The 26,029-nt window shown below is 33.8% G+C and overlaps 1 protein-coding gene across 1 annotated transcript in view; it reads right to left on the reverse strand.

Moving 5' to 3' along the window:
* Positions 1 to 26,029, reverse strand: part of SEC23A (SEC23 homolog A, COPII coat complex component) — a 52,998-nt gene that overhangs the window by 2,019 nt on the left and 24,950 nt on the right. Inside the window, exons 10-19 of the mRNA XM_063089495.1 lie at positions 23,360 to 23,483; positions 21,438 to 21,518; positions 20,155 to 20,244; positions 18,887 to 18,993; positions 17,657 to 17,810; positions 13,295 to 13,372; positions 10,908 to 11,069; positions 8,860 to 8,946; positions 7,035 to 7,190; positions 5,341 to 5,406 (exon numbers count right to left, since the gene is read on the reverse strand). Coding sequence (XP_062945565.1) covers positions 5,341 to 5,406; positions 7,035 to 7,190; positions 8,860 to 8,946; positions 10,908 to 11,069; positions 13,295 to 13,372; positions 17,657 to 17,810; positions 18,887 to 18,993; positions 20,155 to 20,244; positions 21,438 to 21,518; positions 23,360 to 23,483 — 1,105 coding nt within the window. The remainder of the gene's footprint in view (positions 1 to 5,340; positions 5,407 to 7,034; positions 7,191 to 8,859; positions 8,947 to 10,907; positions 11,070 to 13,294; positions 13,373 to 17,656; positions 17,811 to 18,886; positions 18,994 to 20,154; positions 20,245 to 21,437; positions 21,519 to 23,359; positions 23,484 to 26,029) is intronic.

Here is a 26,029-nt window from a genome sequence, read left to right on the forward strand (position 1 = left end):
AAACAAGCAGTGAGTTGATCTCAATTTTTTAAATGGGCCCTTTTTATCTTAAATATATCCAATCCTTGTACCAGCCAGCCACCAAAAAAAAAAAAAAAAAAAAAAAACTTTTTAAAAAATGTAAATAAGTAAAAATATAAAAATATAAACTAAAAAAAAAGAAGAGGTCCTCTCCACAAAGCACACTCCACAGAGTAATAGAAGCATCTGATTTACTGTAATAGGGGAGGACACCTGTCCAGTACTGGCAGATCATCTAGGCAACAAACCAATAGAGGAACAGTTAATCTATCAGATGAGGAGAACAAATCTATGGTTATTAGAAGGGGAGGAGGAATAAGGGGCATAAAGAATAAGTATGATTTGCAACAATGAATATGCTAATAAAAAAATAAATAAAAGTGCATGAGAAAAAAATATATATATTTACTTATATATAAATATATAAGTAAATATATATGTATATAAATAAATATATATATAAATAAATATGCATAAATAAGTAAAAATATATCCACGATTAGGCAGAAAGGTCCAAGCTTTACATTTAGTATATGAAGCACTATAGCAATGGAGGCCTCCAGAACCCTGTCACAACAGTGTTGCTGTGGTGCCCTCTTCAGGACATTCATGGATAATATCTAGTACTGAGTGCTTGATTTCTGACTCCTCCACCCCCCCCCCCCCGCAAAAAAGCCCCACTAAAATATTAGATACCATTAATTTTTAGTAAAATGCTTGTCTACCAAGTTAATTCACTAAATTGCAATTATCAAATTAGCTTAATGATTAAAAATTCAGAGTCTAGAGTTAGACAGACCTGGTTTAAAACCTGGACCCTGCCACAGTTTAGCTATGTAATCTTGGGTAAGTTACTTAACCTATATAAGCCTCGATTTCTATTCTGAAAAATGGAGATTAATGGTATCCACCTTCTACAAGTTTTTTAACAATTAAATGAGAGTGCATAGAAATCTTAGCGGGACTGAAACATAATAATCATAATGAATAAGCTGAATCTGTATTATTTATTAAAAATTAACATAATTTCTCTTATAAAAATCCTAAGTCAAAAAAGAACTTAGGGCTCTTGTTTATGCCTCTAATGCCCCTACTTCCAGGCAGTAATAATTAAACTTCAAAGCTTAAAATAGGTTTCTTTTCTATGTTATATATTTCTAGGGAGAGACTTTTTTTTCCATTGATTACAGTAAAAACTAATGGATAATATTTACAAAGTATTAATGTCTATATCAAACACGTTCAACTCTGCAGACAAGTCTCTGTGGGATTGTTACCCCCAAAAATCTTTTCATCTCTAAATTATTTTTCCAAATAACCCAAAACATTAAATTATGTTCATGAAAATTACCATTCTAAAGTCAATTCCTAAACAAATTATCATAAAAATGGAAAGGAAGTAAAGGCAAAGAGAAGTAACTTGCAGAGTTTGCATTCTGAACTACCAACCTTCCACACTTCCAAGATTAAGCTCCTTTCCTTGTTATAAAAACCTCCCCACTTTTCAGACTTTCAGAACTAATAGATTCAAATTTATTTATCTATATCACAAAACCTCCTTAACTTCTAACCACCTCCACAGATTTCCCATACTCTAATCTCTGCTCTCCTGTCCAGATCTACTATATTTAGTATATGCTATGTCTAAGGTACTGTGGTAATTCAAAAATGAAAACACAGTTTATTGCCCTCAAGTAATTTATAACCTAAAAGGAGAAGTAAATGCTGTAGGAAATGCCTGGGGGAGAAAAGCAATCACAGAGCAAGGATATTACACAAACCCAGTCATGCAATCATAGGAAAGGTTTCCTGGAGTCAGTGAACTTTGAATTAAGCTTTGAGGGATGGCTAGGATACGTCCAAGTGGTGCTAGGGATAAAGTCACAGAGATAGGAGTATGCTCAGTGTATTCAAAGTGGAATGAGAAGTCCAGTCTGGCTAAAAGTACTAAGTAGTAGCTAAAGGTGGAAAAAAATATTTGGATCAAACCAGAAAGGATCCTCAATAGCAATATAAAGGGTTTATAAGTACAGTCATCCCTCAGTAACCTTGGGGAATAGGACCCCCACATATACCAAAATCCGAAAATACCCAAGTCCCACAGTTGCCAGATATGAAAAGTTGTCCTTCCCTATACACAGGTTTCCATGAATACAGTATTTTCAATACCACAGTTGGTTGAGAAAAATCAGCGTTTAGGTGGACCTGTGCAGTTCAAACCCATGTTGTTCAAGGGTCAACTGTAATTCAATAAGGTGTTGTGGAAGATTTCACATCTGACATTCAGGATAACCACTTGAGGGAGACCCTTCTGGCCACTGCCAGAACAAAGAAAAGTTGAAGCACTAAGACCAGTTAGCAGGTAATTCCAACAGTTTGTGTGAAAAGTAACAAGGATCTACCCTCAGTTAATGACAGGAAAAAAGGGAATGGATATGGGAAATAAGGCAAAACATTTGTGAGTAATTAGGGATAGAAAGGAGAAATTGTAAAAGACTAAAGTTCCAAGCCCTGGGAATTAGAGAATTGGCAAGGCCCTCTGTAAAAAATAGGAAATCAGGAAAAACAAGATGGTATAAAAAGAGAGACAGTCAAGTTGGGGCATTCTTCTTGTGAAATATCTACAGAAAATTCAAGTAATGTGCAGCAGGCAGTTAAAGAAATTCAAGTCTATAGCACAATGTGAAGCCAGATAAAAGATGGAGATTTGCAACTTAGCTTTCAGATGAAAGCCAATGCCATGAGTGGATACAATCACCCAGAGAAACAGTGAAAGTATGGAAATCAGGACAAAATTCTGAGACACGTCTATATTCAAAGGGAAGGAGACTTAATCCCAATTATTGCTTCATTTATTTTCTACCCAGCCTGACCCCCATAGTAAATTAACATGGCTTTAAACTGTTCTACCCCTTTTCTAATGTGCCCAACTTTCTCAACTCCAGTCCTAAATTACCTTCAAAGTCTTTCATCTTTGATCCAGTGCCTGAACTACAAAGCATGGTTAAAGGACTTTATGGAAGCATGCTCTAAAAATTGTTAGTAAATAAAATGGGCCCTTACCACTGCTGTAAACTCCTTTTATTCATCTTCTGCTGATTTCTTATATTCCGTATAGCTGGGTTTTTTGTTTTGTTTTTTAATTTTCTGCTGGCCAGTACAGGAATCGAACCCTGGACCTTGGTGTTATCAACACCATGCTCTAACTAACTGAACTAACTAGTCAGACCCTTATAGCTGTTTATGATCTTTTCTATTTTCTAGTCCTTAACCGCAGCCTTCCTTACTATTAGCAATAATCTATTACTGGAAAAAACAAACAGGCAATTATCCAAGTGAGCTTTCTCTCCACCTCAAAATTATTTCTTCACCCTTTTCTCACTTTCTTCTTTTGCAGAAAGAAATATCATGCCTCCTTACCAATGCTTAACCCCCATACAGCACTTGTGATCATATATGTTCCTTCTAAGGATCTTAAACATCTGTTCTTTTGTGTCTTCCCATATTGGCCCCTTATGCTTATCTACAAATAAGTTCTGTACCCTATGCTAATAAAAATCATCCACCTATCCTATTTATCCTCAGGCTAAGTTTGCAAAGGAATCATTTATACTTACAATCTCTACTTCTTTACACCCATTAATTCCTTACAACTTATCTTCTGCTCAACCACTGTATTAAAACTGCTTACCAAAGGCCACAAATGACCTCCTACTTATCAAATCCAACTGCTTTTTTTCAGTTTGTCCTCCTTCAACTGTTTGCAGCATTTCAGTGTTTGTTACCAGCTTCTTCCTTCTATAAAGTCCTCCTTCACCTTTTATGACATGGTATTCTCTTGATTCTCCTTTACCTCTGATTATTTATAAAATACTTCTACCACTTACACTTCCTCAAAGTTTTATCTCATCTCTCTTTACCTCTGTACTCTCTCCTTAGACAAGCATTTACTGTGATGACTTTAAGTACCCCCCTTCTAGAATCAACTTTCACATTCTTGCCCTGACCACCAAACCCAAATTTCCAATAGCCTGCTCAGTATGGCCACAATCAATATGGCCATCCCATGGCTCAGTAAGGCCATCTAGATGGTATCTCAAACTCATGTATCTAAAATCAAACATTTTCTCTCCACCCTCCCACTTTCTGACATGTGTTCTCCATTTCTACGTATTGTTCCTTTCTTCTTCTTTTTGTGAATCATTTCTGCAAGTTGAAGACATCATGACATTTTACCCCTAAATACTTCAGGATGTATCTCCTAAGATCAAGGACAATCTCTTTCATAATCACAACACCATCACTACACTCAAGAAATTTAATATTATACTAGTTATCTGATATACTGTAGTCTATATTCAACTTTCACAAATCATCCCAATTATGTTCTTCATAGCTATTCTCTCCCTCTAATCCACGATCCAATCAGAATTCATATCTTCTGTATAGCTGTCTTGCCCTGGAGTATTACACTTTCCTGCAATTTCCAATCAAGTCCCATTGAGTCTACTTTTGAAATATCTCCCACATCTATTCCTTTCACCATCTTGCCTTCATTCTCTTTCGATTGGATTACTATAATAAATATAGTTTCAACATACAGACTGCTCCCAATTGATCTTAAGATTCAACTACATTATCTGAGACTCAAATTTGCCCCTCTGTCCAAAAACCTTCAATGACTCTCCATTATCTACCAAATAAAGACTCAAATTCTCAGTCTTCAACCTGGCATTCAAGATCCTCCAAAATTTGGTCACACAACACATTTCTAGTTTCGTGTTCTACTATTCATCTCTACGTGTACTCTATTATCTTAGCCCATAGTCTCCTCTACCTAGAATTCCTGTCCTCATGCAATGTCCAGCATATATCAGACACTTGATAAATGTTTATATATTATACCAAGAGGTAGGACTTACCAAATTAAAATATATCCATAATGACTTCCAGGCCTCCTGCCTCTTCTGCTCAACTATAATCCATGGCCTCTCCTGGCTTATTGTGGCCTTCCATGGTTCACAGCCTAGCACCAAGCTTGAATCATCACTCCCTATCTCATCTTATACATGTTATTGCTTTTTGTCTCAAGAGTGTAGTGTTAAGCTTGATATGAAGGGGTTCTATCTATTTGACAGGATCACTTTTTATTTTCTATAGTCCTATCCACTTCTAATTTTATCTTCTGCTCTTATTTTTCCATTACTCTTCCAACAGAAATCGTTACTAAATACAGAGGAAAAAAATGTAGCTTTCACTAAGATAACAAACTATAAATACACAAAGAAATAATTTCCAAGACCTGCTATTTGCACTTACCTGCCCCCAGGCATACATATTATTATGAGTCTGTGAAGGGTTGACTTTTGAAAGCAGGAAACGGGCCTTAAAAGCAAAGAGTAAATAACATTATCCATCAAAAACAGATTTGAACAGTTAAAGCTGAATAAATACATTATATTATCTAAAGTCGATTTTATCTGAGTTGGTAAAATTAATTTTATTAAAATGTAACTTTTAAAAGATTAACTAAATTTTGAAATGTGTATGCCACTATGTGTTATAAATAAATAATAAATGTACCCCTCTTCTCTCCAAATCATACAATCGTAATAACATTCATAATAACAAATAAATGAGTCCAAAACTCAGCACACAAAAATCATGTGTGGAACAATTATGACAAGGTTAGTGTGAAATTACTGTAAACTTGGTCTGAAACATCAGAAGTTCAAAGTCCCAAATAACAATAAAAATAAAACCCATGAAAATCTATATATTCTTTTACTTTAAACAATGACTCTCAAACTTTCTAAGCCACAGGTGATTACATGAGACAGTTTACTTAACATTTCACCCATCTACCCACTATCACTTATTATCATAAAAACAGAAGCCAGAAAAAAAGAGGAAAATGGCAAGACACATAGTGAGACATCAATGAGAGAACTAGCCATAAGTGTTTAATTCATACTGGAGAACACAGGTAGTCATATCTTCTAAAATTCAGTATCATAAAAAATCTTTTTCTATTCTCAAGGAATCAGTTTAATACAACATTCAAGAGTGCTAGCTCTGGAGTCAAAACACCAGGACTCAAATCCCAGCTCCTCCATTTACTGTTTCTTTGGCCACAAGCAACACAAGTCTCAGTTTTATTACCTGTACAATGGAAATAATAGAATTCTTATGAGGATCAAATGAGATAAGGTATATAAAGTGCTTTGCAAATTCTCAATACATGATAGAGCCTATTATACTTAAAGTAAAACCCTAATAATAATTGCTATTGTTTCTGAATAATATTACTCATAATATCTGCTACCTATTCTGTAGTACTGTGCTAAGCACTATGCAAGTGACACAAACCCATAACAACTTATACTTAATTTATTTTATCTCTTTTAAAAATTACAAGGGGGAGCTAAAAAAGTGTTTTTTAAGTATGTTAACGGGACCTAAATCTAGCCTTCTGAAGGGCTCAAAACACATTTGGGTGTGTATGTACATGTATTTTATTTAATCCTCATAATTCTAAAAACCACAAAGCCTTTTATAATACCACAATGCTTTCCTTTTACATGACGATTTATTTTCTAGAAAACTGGAATGATAGAGAAACGAATGAGGAAAACAGAAAAAAGTAACTTACCACAAACTTCATAGTCAGACACTTTACCAGTAAATAAACAGCTTTAAGAAAAGAACAATAAATTATTTCCCAAGCTGTTCATATCTTCTTGCTCAACTAAAGCTGGCATACTACCACAATGCTATCCTGGCTCTGTTAAGAGAGCTGAGCTGGTGGTAGAAGGTGAAGGAAACTGCCTGCTTTAGGCAGCTAGTCAACAGTCTTATTGCTTTGCTCTCAAAGCTAATGCAAAAACCAAGCCCTGAATACTTTCCCCCTCCATTTGCCTTAAGAAGTAGTCCGTTCAATTTAAAATCAGAAAGCAATTAGGAAAACCTCACTGCAAACCTATCAATACAACACACAAATTAACATTACTTACTTGGCTGCCCCCATGTTCAGTGTCAATATATCTCGGCATTGGAAATCTGGAGTGAAGAATCTCCTGTGCATCATCCACTGGGGCTTGCAGAAGGTGGCGGAAATTTTCATATTCTGGCATGTCCTGGTATCCTGACTTCCTCCACTGTGCTATGGTCTAATTTTAAAACAATTAAAGGACTTATTTTAAATTTCTTGACCATTTAAAAATCTTCTATTTTTTATTTTTTTTAATTTTATTTTATTTTGTCAATATACAATGTGGTTGATTAGTGTAGCCAATTACTGAAGATTTTTTCAAAGGAAGTAATCTTCAGAAAATAAGAAAATTATAGAACATTATTCCATTTACCTCGATTTTTGTTGTTAGAAATACTAATTTCAGTAGAGAAAATATTCTTAAGTAAATAGATGCAAAATTAGGATACTACTTCTCCTTTAAAAGTAAAATAAAATAATACTTATATAAGCCAGAAAATTTTTAAAATATTACGCTTATCAAGTATATGATAGCTAGAAGCTATCTACCTAAGCTTGTGATATGGGGGGGGAGGATGGTTAAATTACAGAAGACTTCCCAGAGACTTCAAAATTAATGACCTACTATTATGACGTCTTTACCAATGGTATTACATTCCCACAAGACACATAAACATAAAAATTTTAATAATAATAGCAATAACATTACAAAGATAATATACCTGCAGAGGAGCAACTGAATCAATTCCTTTATTAAGGTAAATGGCTCTAAAAACCATGTAATTAAATCATCCAAAAATTTAAAGTTGGTTTGGTTTCTAAGTTAACTGAATCAGCCAATATATATTCTGTACAGCTTTATGTTTCTGTATTTAATAAACAGTCATCTATATTTCTGATTTCTCCTTTAAGCACATTAACAAGAAGCTATTTGAAAAGGCAAAAATTACCATAAAAACAAAATGAAAAAATCAAAAAACTAAGCCTGTCAGTATTACAGGTATTATTCTTAAAAAGTAAATGGCATTAAAAACTGGTATCAATTAAAAATAATCAAAATCAATAAGTCTTTAAGAAGTCCTAGAGTATTACTGAAAAAGATATTTTGAGTAACACTTTTACTATTACAATGCAAATCTAAATTATTCATAATTAAAGCAACTAGAAAAATAAATCTGCCCAAGTTACTAAAATACTAGACTATAAGCTTGAGTGCAAGTCTATGAAAAAAGAACTTCTGTATTTTCCGAAGTATCCAGAGTACAGTGCGTTTTCATACAGAGGAAGCACTTAAATATTAGCTGAATGAATAGAGTTCTGCTAAATACTTGGATTAAAACTTAACAGCTACTCAAATACTCTGTTCTTTTCAATCATTTACCACCAAATTAAGTTATAAATTTTAATTCATTATGCTTTAAACGGGTTTTCAAGATCACATGGAACACTTTTTAAAATAACTCCTCATAAAGATTACATGAAATAATACAAAGGAAAGACTGCCCATTGACAAAGGCTGACTTTTCCCCTCACAATGTCTTCAGGTAAAACCCTAAAGTGTGACATGTTTACATATATGTCAGTGTTCTTACTTTCTCAATACTATGCTTTGTGTAGAATCCATTTGTCCAATCAAATGTGGACAAATGAACAAAACTACCACAGCTGGGTCAATTGCAACTGAAGCCTAAAAACTTACAGTAGGAAGAATCACATTTTATACATATTTCATAAAAACAGAAATCAAAGTTTATAATAGGTGAAATACTAGTCATATAATACAGGGGAAAAACTTTCCTAAATAAAAAGACTTTACATGCATAGTTGTAAATGCTATGGAATCTTACCTCACCATGATAAATCAAAATCTGAAAGAATGTGTCCATGAGAAGAATACGATCTGCAAGAATGCTGCTGCTATCAAGAAGAACCGGCTAATATGAAGAAAACAAGGAGAGATGAGGAAAAAGGAAAAATAAATTACTTAAAGATACAAGACAGACCTTTCCACGATATTTTCTAAATTTTAAATTTATATTTTATTACTTAAAATCTCTATTATCAATTCTCACAGTGTATTTTAATTTAATTTTCTAAGGAATCTCTCTAAACTGAGATAACAAACAAAAAGTAGCATAAAGTCATGCAGAAATCAAAATGACTCCTAAGCCTGACGGTGGCACCACTGAGTGAAATGGGAAAGGCTTGGGATAGAGCAAATTTGGAGCACATGGGCAATAGTTCTGTAAATAAAATGAAAGGGAACTGATGACATAAATTTGGGTATCACTTGCATGAGGATGGTAATTAAAGCTATGAGGTTAGACTGTATCACTTAGAGAGAGGGAAGACAGGGAAGGCCAAAAGACTGAGCCCTTAAGCAGCATGCCAACATTTAAGAGGTCTGAAAGGAAGAAGCCAGCAAAAGGAGACTGAGAAGGAAGGGTCAGTGAGTAGGAGGAAAACCAGGTGGTTTTAGCTGTAGTGTGTGTCACAGAAGCCTAAAGAAAAATGTTTTCAAGGAGAGGTCTCACTAGGTTCAGGCAAGACATAGGACATTGGTGGTCTTGATATGAGCCACTTCAGTATAATGCTGGGGACAAAAGTGTGACTAATATAGGTTGAAAAGAGAATGTGAGGTGAGGAAGTATAGAAAATAACCTTTTTGAGTTTAACTGTGACTGGGAGCAGAGAAATGGGTGGCAATAAGAGAAAATGTGGGTCAAGGTGGGGGGGGTTTTTTGGTCAGTTTTCTTGTTTATTATGAGTGCTTTCTTGTTTATTATGAGTTAAAGTTTCTATGTTAATGAGAATGTTCCAATGAACAAAAAGTGATGATGTAGGAGAGAAAGATAACTCCAAAAGATTTCTTAAGAAAAATGAAGCTAATGGGATTGATGGATTAAACAGAAAGGTTGGAATTTGATAGAGCAGGGACTAAGGATGGTAGGATTCCAATTTTCTTCTAAACACTATTCTACATTTTCCAATGTCTGCAATTTACATATTTTACTCTGAAATAAGAAAAAAGAAGTTATCTATAAAACTTATTTTCCTGATTCAAAAAAACTACAAGATCAAACTATATAGCTAATCCAAAATATTTTTAAAATGTATTTTTCTAGAAAAGTAAAAACGATTTAATTACTAAAAATTTGTAGTAACAAAATAAAACATTTTATACACTATTTTACAAAACAGTGGTTAAGGGCATCATTAGGGAATCATCAATCCACAGATATTATAAATATTCTCTTTATACTGACCTTTCCTAATGTATTATTTTCAAGTATAGTCTCTAATAAGTGGTAAAACAGACAACTTTAACTATAGAAGAGAAAAAATGTTCATTTGATAGCAGACTGTCCCACTTATTTTAACCTGTTAAGAAGGTTAAAGGATGACGGTCACTCTTCTAAGTACTGTATATGTCTTTATAATCAACCGTATCATATGTTCTCAAAAGACCATAGGAAAATTAGATTTTATTAAAACAAGAGACTTTGTTTAAACAGAATGTCACAACTGTCAGACACTAAACTCTCCAATAAGCTACAGACTATAGAATCATAATCACTTCTGGACATTGTTAAAGGCATAAAGTATAATTAAAAGCCTTAGAGAATCAACCACATGGCTGCACAAAATGATCTAAAAGTCTCTTCCACATCACAATTGTATTATTTTTAATGACTTCCTAATGTAGCCTAGCATGTCCAGCATACAGTAAGCACTCATAAATTTTGTTAAATGAATACATAAATAGCTCAACTCTTCTTTCCTTTAAATTCTTATATTAGTAACGACTATTTCCAAAAAAAACTTAGTTACTTTCAATTTTTTAATGCCACTCTTCACAGTAACAAATCCAATTTATTTTTTCCACTCCCCTTACCTCTGGTGGTCCACTGAAAGAATATGCATACAGAATAGGCTGAATCATGATTAGAGACTGGGTCAGATCTTGACGCATAAAATGGTGACGATAATATGAACTCTCATCGGGACTATTGTTAAAAACTTGCAAGAAAGGAGATCTTCTTAAGTGAAACATAAACTACAAGATAAAACATGTGAGATAGCTTTTACTGATTTTAATATTGCAATGAGAGCTAATTAACAAAACCATTTGATTACAACTATTAACAACACAATAAAACAAGGTGTAACAAGAACATTCTAAATTATATTCCTCAGAAAGGAATCTTATTCCTGATATTTATCAGCTGCTTAAAAATATGATCCTACAACATTAAAAAAGTTAAAGAAAGAAGGACAAAAACCCCTTGCTGAAATCTGAGTTATTAGGAGTCTGATGCCAGATGGTGTGTTATCAGCCTTCTTTGTTTTCATTACCCATCCCTCTGACAACATCTCTGGACTTTTTTATTACTACTCTTTACCACCACTAAAAGAAAATAAAAATAGAATAACAGATTTTCTACTTTTTGTATAGCTCTCAAAAACATGCACTAGGAAGTGCTTGCATTGGTTATTTTTTTTAAAAAAAGAAAGAAAGAAACCCATCTACACTCATAATTACATAATATTTAAGGTTTTACTAATCCCTAATAAATAATTTTCCAGACTTTGTTTCACTCTTTCCCCTTTCTTCCCCTCCTCCCATTCCTCACTCCTCTCTTTTTGAAAGAGATCAAAACAGGGGAGAGTCAGGACTGAATAAAGGACTTTGATACAATCAATAGGAGCAGCCACAAAGTACTCCCACTTGTCTTTAGTCACTTCTCATAAATTCCTTCACCCCTCAGGTCCCAAATGCCTCCATGTTGCTCCTGCCTGGAACTCACTCAGCAATTCTTTCCCAGCACATGCCAATCACTGAAATTCTCATTCCTTTTTCTTTTTGTGGTGATCCATAATTCATCAAGAAGCTCTCTCATTCCCTACCACTTCGATCATTCCTGTTTACTCACAGAAGTGTCTGGATGGTAAATTTTTAGGTAACTATTTTGGGAATGAAGATTCCCTTAAATTTAGTGTTTGCTATCTTTTAGAAGATCATGGGGTTTTGAAAACCCTCCCCCCACCCCAAAAAAACTATTTCTGGGTCCTCTGCTTCCTATTTCTAGCAGAGAAGAAAAAAATGGGATGCCCAGATCCTTCTGAAGATCTAAAAACCTAAAGAGAAGGCGTAAGAAAAGTGTAAAGAATTTAGTCAAACAGTTAGTCTAATGCCCTCATTCCTATTCCTATCAGTTTCTGCTATGAAGATGATGCCTGAGAATTCCCAAAAGAGAAAGAACTTTGCATGTGTTAAGACAAGTAGACCCTGCCTTTTCTTGATTCTCTAAAACCTCACCAGAGGTTCAGGGGAGTCTCCCTCAAAAAGCACAGAGTTTTAGGTTTACAGATCAATAAAGGATCTTCAAAAAAATCGAACAGCTTTGAAAAGAGAGTTGAAACTTTAGACAAAGTTTTCATGGACAAAAATTTGAATTTCCACATTTCAATACTAGTCCTCCTTCCAAGTTGAGCTAAAATGCCTCCGCATTTAAAAATGTATCAAACCATCCATTTGAAAGGATTCCTTTAAGTTTTCTCTAAATTTTGTATCTCTCTCCTAGCATTCCTTGCTTTCTGTCCTGTGCTGTTTATGTGTATTTCAGATCTCATCCTTCGAGACTGAAAGCTCCTTGTAACTGGGATCTGTGCTAGTCATCTTTATCCTCCTAAAGTTCCCTGCACATAGTATTCAGCTGTATAAATGTTATCTCTGTTACTTATTATATTAAAAATCTAGACTTTTAAAAGTATCTATCAAATCAACAGAAATATGGAGCGATAGATTCCACTTCTCCAAATGGAAAATATTGTGTAAGGTAAATCAAATTAGTTTCTTTTCCATTTACCTGGCATTGCCCCATAAAATTGTTCTCAGGTGATGATACCATGTTATAAGACTAGCTAATTGGTAAAATTACCTCATATGATATCCTTTTGGTACCACTGTAAATAGATCCTCTTCTATCAGATGAAAAGCTAATCGGCCTTACATATAATTTACCTATTAAGAGTTCCAGTGTAAATCTCTATTTACCACAAGTAAATGACTACTTACAAGGCCAATATAAAAGTACTATAAACTTTTCACCATCTACTCACAGCATAGTATTAATTCCTTAGCTATCCCAAAACTTACCTAACCAAAGGAATAATACAATCAAATAGATCCTATGAGCAATAAAAGACAAATAATATAAAAAATGAGACCCAATGGTATTAGCAACACAAGAAAAGAGCATGGACCTTTTATCTACTTACCTGTGGATAAAGGGAGAAAGTTTCTGAAAATCTGAAGGAACTTGGGTCATCTTTGTGATATTCTCCAAATTTCTGACACTAAATAAAATAAAATGTGTTAGTAATATATTTCCTGGTATAAGAGCTAAAACTGTTGCCCATACATATTCTATTTACAAAAAGTAAATACTCGTTAGGAAGCAGATACTTGATAAATGGTTAAAATTAGAATATTACTTATAGACTTACCAAGAGACTGATTAAAACCAAAGAAAAACATTTGAATTTCAGAAATAAACAATACACTGCCCCAATGCAATAACAACTCACCTTAAAATGTTTGGAACTAAGTGTCTCTGATAGCAAATAAAGAGCTATTAAATGATGACCAAAAAAGCTCAACATGTGCATCCTAAGACTCTACCTAAAAAAGACAAAAGCCAACTGACAGAAAGATGCACTATCAAACTATCACAGTGGCTACAAATGCAAGTTGCTAGTATAAAATCTGTACATCAGAAACAATATCAAAAAGAATAAACAGTTGAGGAAAAGAAAATCAGACATCAACAGAGAAGAATCACAATGGCAGAAATGAGAAGGATATAAAGGAAGACAACTACACTGGCAACAGAGAAGCAAGCCCTCTATGATAACTTGACAAAAGGCATCTGGAGAATTTAGTCAGATAATTTGCATGAGAAACTACCTAGCACAATGACTGGCACTTATTAAGCACTCAATAAATGTTAGCTTCCTCCCCTTATTCTTGAGCAAAGTCTCTGCCCTAAAAAGTTTTATAGTACTTATGCAATTGATCCATTTCCTGGCAATGTTTATGATAGTAGTTGCATATGAATCATGGGCAAAAACAACAAATAAAAGAAGAAGAATAAAAAGTAACAAAAGGTTCATTGCTACAAGTACTACAGGATTTTTGCTACCTGGAATGTTCAACTGTATCATTCTCATACTTGTGCCTTACAGAGCACATAAAAAGGCATAATTGGTTTGATCACATTTTGGGCATCTAGGAAAAATCATTTCAGGATCACAGTTATCCAAGGATAAAAAAGCTATAGTTGAAGAGCTAATCCTTAGAAAATAGACCTTGGATCTGGGAATAAGAGTGTTGTTGTCTGTAACGTCCCTTAATACTTCACTGATGAAATTTATGAATTAAGATAATAATCTTCACTGTTCAATATGATAGCCACTAGCTATATTTGGCAATTTAAATGAATTAACATTAAATAAAAGTAAAAACCCAGTTCATCAGTTGCATTAGCCGTATTTCAACTGCTCAATAGACACGTGTGGGTAGTAGTTTCATAATGGACAGCGCAAATTATAGAATATTTCTATCACTGCAGAAAGTTCTCCTGGACAGTGCTGATCTAGAATATCAAAAACACTTGAAAAGATCTAAAGTATCAAATACACCAAAAAGATTTTGTGAAAAAGCCAGTATGTCAGGCATTGTTCCGAACTATCAATCATATATTTGAAAGAAAGTGAGCCAAGATGACAGGTACCGTTCAAGCTTTATTAAAGGAAGAAAATCTGCCGAGCTGTGCTCAAAGTGGCAGGCAGCCCAGGGATGCCCTGAAAATGAGGGACAGCACCAGGTGTGGGGGTGGTAGAGCTTACGTAGTGCACCAAAGGCTGGCTGATACCGTCAAGGAGGGTCATTATGCTAATGTGGATTGGGGTGAAGAACTGCATCCTTGGGGAAGCAAAAGGGTTTTCTGTTTAAGTCTGGAGGCTTCTCGTAAAGGGAAGTGGGGAGGGGCTTGGTGCTGGAGTGGAAGATGAGGCCAGCAGCTATTTTGTGCTCACTGTGTGCACAATGGCACTGGTCACATCCAAAATCCATCAATATTAAATATACATTTTTAATTATGTCCAAAATTCTGCTAAAATGAAGTATTAGACAAATCTGATATTATGATTAATGAGGACAACAAAAAAGATTGTTGGGGGTGTCCAAAAGCCTAATTCCCAGAGCAGGACATAGCTGATACTTATGTCCAAATTTTTGCTTTTATTATGAACATTTTTATTCATGTCATCACATTACTTCATTTTTAATGGCTGATTAGTATTCCACTATATATATATATTGACATATACCATAACTATCTTAACCAATTCCTCATTATTGGCATTTACATTTGTCTTGTTATATCTTTAGGATAAATTCTTAGAGGTAGAATTTCTGAGTAAAAGATAGTTTTTAAGTTTTTGTTGTAGTCACCAACTGCCTTCTATATATAAAGTTATACAGTTGTTTATAAAGGTGGCACAGATTCATTCAGCAAACCTACAAACTACAAAGCTTTTTCCTGAATACTAGCCAATTCTAAGAACTATCCTGTTTTTCTAACTGTAACCAGTTTAAAAGGAAAAACTGTCATTTTTAATTTGCAACTTTGATTATAAGGAAGATTAGTAACTTTTTTCATATGTTTACTGGTCATTTTCATTCCTTCTTTTGTTAATACCTTATTCATGGCCTTTGCCCATTTTTTACCCAAATATTACTATTTGTAAGAGCTCCTACATATGAAAAATTTCATTATGCCATGACTCACCTGTCCTCTAGCCCCAACTGCCTTATGGCTTTATAAATGCTGCAAAATGTAGAATGTGCAGATTGGAAATAAGTTATATTCAGAGTAATCCTGTACTTTTTACAATTGTCTCATTTAGTTATTTAGTAGGCCCTTCTGTTTTGTATTTTCAGTGTTTGTGTTTTGCAAACAAGTCAAACAAGATGGCAATTTTTAAAGCTGAGGTGTGAAAAAGAAGAGAAAGATTCCAGACCTAAGCCTACAGAGGATTCTAAGAATTCTAAAGAACTACAATCATCTGAGTCATTTCATTGCAACAGTGCAACAAGAAACACAGAAAAAGTCCATCTTTACAATGAAAGGTACTTATCAGTGGGCTTTGCACAGGCTCGTAATCCAAGCTGTACTATTCAATTTTGTGTCATATGTGACAACCTACAAATGGGGCAATAGCTCCAGCAAAATGGAAAAAGGACTTTACAATACATCACAGCCATTTGACAAGTAAAGATCCTGATTACTTCAAACAGCTTTTAGAATCTCAAAACAATAAAGCGTGTATTTGTTAAGGCAGTCACATTCAGTGAAAAGGCTTAGGAAGCAAGCTATTTCAAAGCACAACATATTACCCAGAAAAGGTAAAGTCACATGGGTGGTGAGAACCTAATAAAGCCAACATGTAAAATTATAGTAAGTAAAATGCTAGAACAAGATACAGTCTGAGAAACTGAGAAGGTTCTATTTTAAAATAGTACATTAAAAGTCAAAGCATTGATGACATGTCACATGATACTAAAGAGGTATGTATAATAACCTGAAAAATAAAAGCTTATCTGTAGGTCGATGAGTTAACAGGTTTTACCAATGTCATGTCAGATTTCTAAATGATAGTGAAATTCAAAAAAATTTTTCTTCTGCAAAAAGAAACTTTTATGCTGCCCTAAACAAGCAAAGGTCAAAATATATTTAATGTATCTTCCTATCTGGAAACAAAAGGTCCATCTTGGAGGAACTGTGTTGGCATTTGTACTGATGGTATCCCATCAATGAATGACCCTACAAGAGGTTTAATCTCTCTTGTTAAAAAAGACATGCTAATATTGTCATTACGCTGCTTTCTTCACAAAGAGGTTCTGGTATTAAAAAAAACTCTCGGAGATGAAATTTTTAAAAAGTTCTAGAAGATGCTACAAAAAAGGTTAACTTTATTAATCGATGACTAGGTCACTCAAGATTTTTAAAAACCACATGAAAACCATGTGCTACATACAGAAATTCAATAGCTTAACTGGGTTCTCAACAGGGTATTTGAGCTAAAGAGTGAATAAAGAAGCACTTTCAAGGAAATAATAGGCCAGAGGTTGCAGAGTAGACCTAGAACATTAAGAACTAAGCTGAACAAAGCAGTCTAGGTCATAATGTAAGTAATGGGTTCCTGACGTGCTGAAAACCTAGGTAAATCAACACTCCCAATAACTTTACCAGCACACACTTTGGTAACCTAGATCTAGATAATCAAGACTTATCTATATTTTTGTATGTTGATATGTGTAATTTTTACATCCAATTTCTTTTAAAAGATGCATACATAATAGTAACTCTTTCATTTTAAGGAAACAAGGCATTCTAATTCACTGGTAGAGATCATTGAGTTCTGCTATTCATTACCATGATGTTTTAGTAATTTGAGTAAGAGTCCCTCATTCGGTATTTCAGGTGCACTGTTAAGAACTTTGAAGATTATATGCAACAAACATTTACTGCAAATAAAAGCACACTGGTTTAGAAAAGCACAATGTTTACTTCTTACCAGCCGAATGAGCTGTCTGTCCAGCCATCTAAGCACATCTGGCCCTTCCTCTGTTTCTGCTCTATATATTGCCAGCCGGGCCATAAGTATGGCAGCTGCCTCCTGGTCAAAAGATGCAGCGATGTTTTGGATTTGAGTTTGAGCATCTGCCCAGCTAAGGACAATAAGAAAGCACAGAAATGCTGAATTACTATATTCACAATATCATAGTTGGCTACTCCACAGATTTAAATCTATAAGATACAGAGAACTACTTCAATATTTCAAAATTCTAATATTACCTGGACAAATCAGCATTTTAAAAAAATTACTAACAGGAGTTTCAATTGTTTTTAAGGAAAAACATTGTTTTTCAGGAAAATATAACCAAACCTAAAAGAAACCCTCAAAAATAACTGTACATTCTTAAAACATTAAGATTTTTAGAAGTAAATATAACAGCATTTATATGTGTGTATGCGAACCAATGTCAGTTTGCCATGAGATAAAAAGAGAAACTGAGAATAAACGTTTAGAAACTCTGAGCAATTTGACAGAATAATTTTATATAAAATGAGTCTAATAATAAAAAATAGAAACTTGTGCTTTGAACACCTTTTTAAAATTTCATTTTCCTAGTAATTCATTTTTATTGTATTTAATAAAAGCATCTGTCCCCAAGACTGGAGGAAAGAACACCATTGGCTCTTTGCCACAGATAGTTTGAGATGGGCCTATACCACACCACCACATAACAGACCAAGTATGTCCAAGTCTTTTGCATTCACACCCTCCCACAACAGTAACTAGCCCACAAAGAAGAAGCTGAATAAAGATAATAAATAAATTAAATGACTCATAACACTTGGGTAAAAATAAGCTAAGAACTTTTATCATCAATTAAAAAGTAATACCAATATTGTGCTGTATTATTATCTTGTGTATATATAATGAATTGTATATATATAATTATTGCCTGTTACAGGAAAATGTTTGATTTTTCTCCTCCTCTCATGAGAATAAGGTAAAAAAAAAATATTTTGAAGACTGTGTCTTTAGAGTAAAACTGCTCTTACAGTTCTTAACAATGAATATTCTAGCAAATAAGCTGGGTTAGAAAGAAAGAAAATGCTATTAGTCATAAATGCTCACTTTCTCGTCATGGATGTCACCTAAAATAGGATCTCAGTTTGGAAGCAAACCCAAGAATAGTGTTGACATGAAAATTAAATCTCTACAAATACAATTTACTTTCTAGCAATGGTGGTCACTCGGATGCGTCTCTGGCCACTTGAATGCTGATACTGCGTCACAAACTGGATGGCACCACGCCCTCCTTGAGGAATTGGAGCATTATGCTGTGTAAAAATAATGGAGTAAAAACTAAGCAAAATCTACTATACTGTTGTCAAATAATCATAGACCACATATCCTAACACTATTAAAATACATTCTAAAATTGATTAGAAGGATGTTTGTTTTCACTGCATACAAAATAGTCATGATTTGCCACACAGAAGAGGAGAAATGGATTTGGGGGAGGGAAAAATGATGGAGGATGAAAAGAGTGAGTTCTCTAGGGATCAAATTTTCAAGTAATATATAATTCAGAGGGAAATGAAAGAAAGTGAAGGGAGAATGTAAAGAAATTAACAGAAAAGGAAAGGTCTAAGTGAGGCAATTTAAGCCTACAAATAATTGAATAAAGAGAAATTGACCTCCTCCTCCCTTAGGTATAGAAGAGGAAAGCAGAACTTTTAGAAAGATAATCACATGATAAACATAACCAATGAAAGTCTATTAATGAGAAGAGACTAACAGTGGCGTATAATAATGATCATCAGAAAGAAATAACTAGTCAATAGCGAAACTTTATTAATGCCTTTTGACAGTAGACATTCTTGCTTTTTGTGTTGTGACGTTTTTGTCAATAACAGTCACTTTCTCCCAAATTTTAATTGTTTAAAAAAAAACCCTGCACCTGTCTTAGGTAAACTATTAATACTTTGTGGTTCATTTTATGCCTAATAACTATCAGTAAATAAGTCAGTAATTTATATCATTCTTTGATAATTACCTCCCGCAGCAGATAAAATCTTTCCAAATATGAACCTTCCAATCTTTTTCTATGGAATTTTAATATATATCACTTTCTTTTAAGAGGACTTATACATCATTATATACCTTGTGACAACTAGGAGAAGCTAGATACCTAATTACAAAAGTACATAGCTAGAAAGGAATTTTTAAACAATTTTATATATGCTTCAATTTGTATTTTAAAAAAGTAAAGAAAAGAAAACAACTGAAAGTTGGGCTGCCCAAGGTTTAGCGTTTGCAGGTTTCTCTGACATTTCTGTTACAATATGTCCTCTTACCAAAAATAACAAAAATTCCAAAACTGAATGACAACCATTGGGTCATGTTTACTATGGGGAAAAAAATATGAAATATTCATAGCCTAAGTTAAGTGCCTGTTCAAATAATTTTTTTTTAATTTCAAACACAAAAAGTCATACCTGATTGACAACCTCAAAATATATGGCTAAGGTTGTGGTAGGACTAAGTCCACATATCTTCCACTGACAAGTGCCACCTGTTCCTATCTCCTGTAAAAATAAAATATAGCATGTTTGAAAGCTAGAGAACACAATTCATGAGTATAATATATATTAAGGTAAAAAAAAAAAACTACACTAAGAAAAAAATTTTTCATGTTTCAAACTAATTGAATGTTAAAAGATTTTTTAAGACCATATCATAAATGTATCCTGAAGTAAAATTTAGCAATTTTTACATACTAAAATCGTAAAATAATTCAAATTTTGCTAACTGAAATTACAAAAGTATTGGTACAAGTTCTTCATATTTACTGTCTTTAAAAGCATATGCCATTTGGGCCAGCCCCGTGGCTCACTCGGGAGAGTGCAGCACGAGTAGCGCCGAGGCCGCGGGTTCGGATCCTATATAGGGATGGCTGGTGTGCTCACTGGCTGAGCGTGGTGCAGACCACACCATGCCGAGGGTTACGATCCCCTTGCCGGTCAAAAAAAAAAACCATATGCCATTTAATGAAGTAATTACAATTAACATTATCTTTCTATCTATCAACAAGTATTGGATCTGTGTAAAGAGATATTGATTCAACACATAATATATGCACATATGAATACAGGTTCTCTGGATGAAAATTGTAAGCAGTCTAATTCCCAAGAAAACTTCTTATAGATCTTTACTATGCAAACTGCTTATAAATTAATTTTTTAACTTTGTCAATTTTAAAGCTGATTACCCACTTTGCATTACTTGTCCCACCATCCTTTCTACAGCTACATGATTTTACTGTTTTAGAGTGCTATAACTCCACTGGATGAGATAAAGAGAAAGAAAGGAATTGAAATTTAAATCTAGCTAAATTTGTTGGAAAATTTAAAAGTAAGCTGGCTTACACTGTTGGAAATTTCTGGTAACAAAAATCAATTTGGAATTAATTTTAACTTTCAGAAGTCTTCAAATTTCCAAATCATGAGAATTTTTTGTTAAGAAACACTGGGACAAGGAATAACTTAGGCATAAAAAATAGAAGACTGGTGACAGTGCAATAGTTTTAATTTAGGGGTAGATGGGAAAACGGTATTCAGAAAAGGCAACCACAAATAGAAGAATACTAAAGGAAGCTAAACCACATAAAACAGCCCCTACAATAATTTTGAAAGGAATGCTATAGACTGCCAACCCAGGTCTTTGTTCATGCTGCCCTGAGAATTAAGTGTATTTTCTTCTTAGAATAAAGGTCACTTACATTTTCAGATACACAGGGTCCTTTAGAATTGAGAGACACACAGGGTCCAATAGCTCCTGAAATCTTTATTTCCCTTGAGGTCTGCAAAATAAGAATACAGTATGTTTGGTTTCCTCAAAGATAAGTTCAAATGTTCAACTACAAGTATATGAGAATATCAGATATTCTTCTATATTTAAAATTCAAAATCCAGTGAAAATATACTAACATTAAAAATAATTAATCAAGACTGGCCAGTAAGCTCAGTTTGTTAGAGCACAGTGTTATAACAACAAGGTCAAGGGCTCGGAAACCCACACAGGCCAGCCACAAAAAATAATAATAATAAATAAATCAATGAGCACTTCTATGCTGATAACCCCTAAGTTTGAAATCTAGCACAAAACTAATCTTATTTCCATCAGCACATAGGCGGTCTCCATTTAGGAACCTCACCCTGAATTCAAATTCATACCTACCAAAAATTCACATCCTAACCCAAAACATTAGACACCATCTTCTATGTCTCCTCCCTTAGAAAATCTATCACCAAGACTGGTCTCTCTCTAGTCTCCAGTGCCACCAAATTTTAAGCTATCACAATACCTTTCATCTAAAAAATTAGAAAGCCTATTTCCGTTTCCTTACTTGAGATTTGTTTTCCTGACATTCTGAATACAACTATCAGAGGAATTTTACCCAAAACCCTGCTCTTCATTAACCTACAATAACTTCTACCTACAAACACACCTCCAAACTACAACTACTCACATAATTAAACCTATTTCCCTTATATTCCAGTATAAACCATCCACTATCACTAGGCAGTTTTCTCAAACATACCATGCTGATTCTCACCTCTATGCCTCTCCTCACACTAGGCTCCCAAGTAAAATGCATTCTTCTCTGCCACCTTTCAAAAACCACTGTAAATCACACTCCCCTAGGATAAATTGTATCCTACATACATTCAGTTTTCTTCTCTAAACCTTTATAGCACTTTTATAATCTACTGTTATTTCATTATCACACGTGTTGGGCTTGTCTTTCTATCAAGGCTAAGTTTTTCTACAACAAGACCTGTACCTTAGATATCTGTTGATGTCACTACAATTCCCTAGCATAATGCTGGGCATATAGCAAGCATTAATTAAAATAACAAGATTAATAAAAAATACTTAATGAAAATTCAAAATCAATGTGCTTATAAATACACTTGTAAATAACAATAAGTCTCTGCATCTCTGCATTTTTTAAATCCAAATTTGAAATGAATGACAGAATTATAAAATAACAACTAATCATAAAACAATTACTGATTATACAAATGGCAAAGAACAGTTTCCTCTTAAGTTAGATAACAATTCTTGCCATTAAAAAAACCTAGCCTAACATAAATTTAACACTACAAAAGATAAACATACTTAAACCCTATATAAAAGAAATAATACAGAATTAAAGAAAAATTTATCTATATTGTTCTACTTTTCTAACAATTGCTCAGAAATGCTCAAGTAAAGTCTGACTGTACATTTAATAGCGACATTTTCCTGGTGAACAAAATCTCTAACTCTAGTTTCAATATAAAATAACCACTATTTTAAAAACATATACTGTGGGAAAAAGGGAGGAGGGGGTTAGTGAGAAATTGGTAAAGGGCTACAAAAAATGATTACACTGTATAATGTTGAATATATTAATTATCCTGATTTGAGCATCACATATTGCACACAGGTATTGATATTCAACTCTGTACCCCACAGATATGTACAATCAGTTATGTTTCAATAAAAAATTAAGAAAATTTAAAAATATATATATACACATATACAAATACATATATAAAAAATACATACTGAATTTGATTAATGATATTTTAACATTACAGTGAAACATTACAAGTTTCTCTCTTGATAACATATCATACACGTCATTTTGCTTACCTTTATTTCCAACGTACCACCAAAGCCCATTTTAAACTGTCCATGCATGTCTTTGGTAAAGACTCTTTGAAAAGTTTGCTTGAATAAGGAAGTGTTGAAAGAGTCACCCATTACCATGTATCCTCTGCATGGAAAGAACAAAAAATCAAAGTTATGTGACAGTTACTAGGTTGACATGTTATAAAACAAGAAAAATAAATTACCTCTCAAGACTACCAACAAATTTTAAAAATATTTCCCAAAATGTGCTGTATTATGTTTTTCTTTTTTACTGGCAGCTGGCCAGAATGGAGGTCTGAATCCTTGACCTTGGAGTTACCAGCACTGCACTCTAACCAAATGAGCTAACTGGCCAGCCCTACTTTTAATTTTTAAAACTAAAATACATATGAGAATATCCCCACCCCACAAATAATTTCAATTCTGAGAGTATTTGAGTATCCCTAACACTTGCATTTGTCCTCGGTAATTTTTTTTTAATTCTTCTTTAAATAGGTAATATATCCACACATTACAAAATTCAAAAGGTAGAAAAGGATATACAGTAACAAATGTGTCTCTCCCACCTCGGCCTCTCCGTTCTCCATATTAGTGAAGATACCTGACAATTTATGGCATGCATTCTCATTCTTAAAAACAAATACACGTGTGCATATACAAGTATATGCGTGCATACTGTCTGTGTGTGTGACACAATGAACTTTTCTGTGTTAAAGTGAATGAGAATAGAGGGACAGTAAGGGAGTATTTTCACTTTATGCACTTACGTATTGTTTAAATTTCGTTCAGTAAACATTCACCTACTTCTTTTATTAAAAAAAGTTTTAAAAAATATTAATTTGCAAGTAAAAACTATTCTAAAAAAGTAAACCAAATAAAAACTATCCTGAGATATTATCTCTTCTCTTATTGGCAAAATCACAGTTTGACAACATGTTCTGTCGGTGAAACAGTGGAAAAACAGGCCCTCTCATACACTGCTGGTAGGAAAGCAAAATGGTGCAACCCCAATGCAGGGGAACTTGAAAATATCTGACAAAATTACATATTTATTTTCTTCAGCCACCTCACTATTAGGAATCTATCCTAAAGATATTCTGGCAACACAAAAACAAAAAGCAAAATATATGCACAAGGTTATTCACTGAGGCACTACTTATAATAATGAAATATTGGAAACAATCCAAATGACTATCTATTAGAGACTAGTTGGATAAAATATGATACATCCACACAATGGAGTAATGCACTGTTACACACTGATTTCCAGGATATAAGTGAAAAGGTAAAGTGGGGGGAGGTGTGTAGAATATGCCACTGTTTATATAAAAAGAGGGATACATACATGCATACAAATATTTACAAATATTTGCTCATATTTTTAAATATCTTAAGTATTTTTAAATAATAAGATAAAATCAATAATTAAAATAGGCAAAAGAATAAAATTGATGTGGTGTAACTAATTAATAGCAATTTTACTTTTGATATTGTTTAAAGTTTTGATTTATGTTAACTCTGATGCTGTTAGAGACTGTATCTTTTTAAATTTTGTTTTGTATTTACGTTGCTGATATATAAAAATAAAGTTGAACTCTGTATACTGACCTGATCCAGAAGTCTTGCCAACTTCACACATTAATTCTAATAGTTTTTCTGTACACTCTTTCAGATTTTCTTCTTTACAGACATGTCATCTATGATGATATATGTTATCATAACACCTGATAATGCAGTCTAGATTAATGACAACTTATACCCCCCTACTTCTCTGACCTCTGCTACAGTAAACCACTATGAAAGAGTTGTCCATACTCTTACTACTCAAAGTATGGTCCTTGGTCCATCAATATTAGCATCACCAGGGATTCTGTTTAAAAATCATAGTTTCAAGCCCCATCCTATATATTCTAACTCAGAATCTATATTTTAAGAAGATACCCAGCTGATTTATACATGTTAAAGCCTGAGAGGTGATGGTCTGTATCAGCTGCTCCCAATCCCCTTCTCCTGTTCTTTTTCTAACTCACTCTAGGTCAACTTTCACTGCTCTTAGTAAGGTCACCAATAACCTTGCAGTGTGTTAACCTGCACTATCTTCACCCCTCATTATTTTGGATCTCTCTTTAATATTTGACACAGTTGACCATACCGTCTACCTTGAAACACTTTCTCCACTGAGCTTCCAGTAGTTTTCACACTTCCCAAACCAGCTCTCAGTGTCCTTTATTGTTCCTCCCCATTTCCTTAAAGATATGTGGCCACAGCTTAGTCCTGAAACATATTCACTTCCTGTCTACTCCTACTTCCTTCACAATCTCATCCATTTTCATTGTCTTAAAAAAATCTATCAATATTCTGACAACTCCCACAGTTATGTCTCCAGCCCAGACCATCTCCTGCATTCCAGATTGCAATATCCAAATGCCTCCTTGGCATCTCCTCCTGGATGTCTAACTGGCATCTCAAACCAAACATATTCAGAACTGAACCCTCAATCTTCTTCCCAAATACTCTTCCTCCCACAGTCTTACCCATTTCAATAAAGGGTAACTCAATCCTTCTAGTAGATTCCTTTGGTTTTCTCACACCCCAGGATCTAATCTATCTGCAATATCCTCTACTTTCTAACTACATCCAAAATCCCAACTACTTCCGGGCTGGCCCATG

The sequence above is a fragment of the Cynocephalus volans genome, chromosome 3 (assembly GCF_027409185.1).
Source record: "Cynocephalus volans isolate mCynVol1 chromosome 3, mCynVol1.pri, whole genome shotgun sequence".
NCBI lineage: Eukaryota > Metazoa > Chordata > Mammalia > Dermoptera > Cynocephalidae > Cynocephalus > Cynocephalus volans.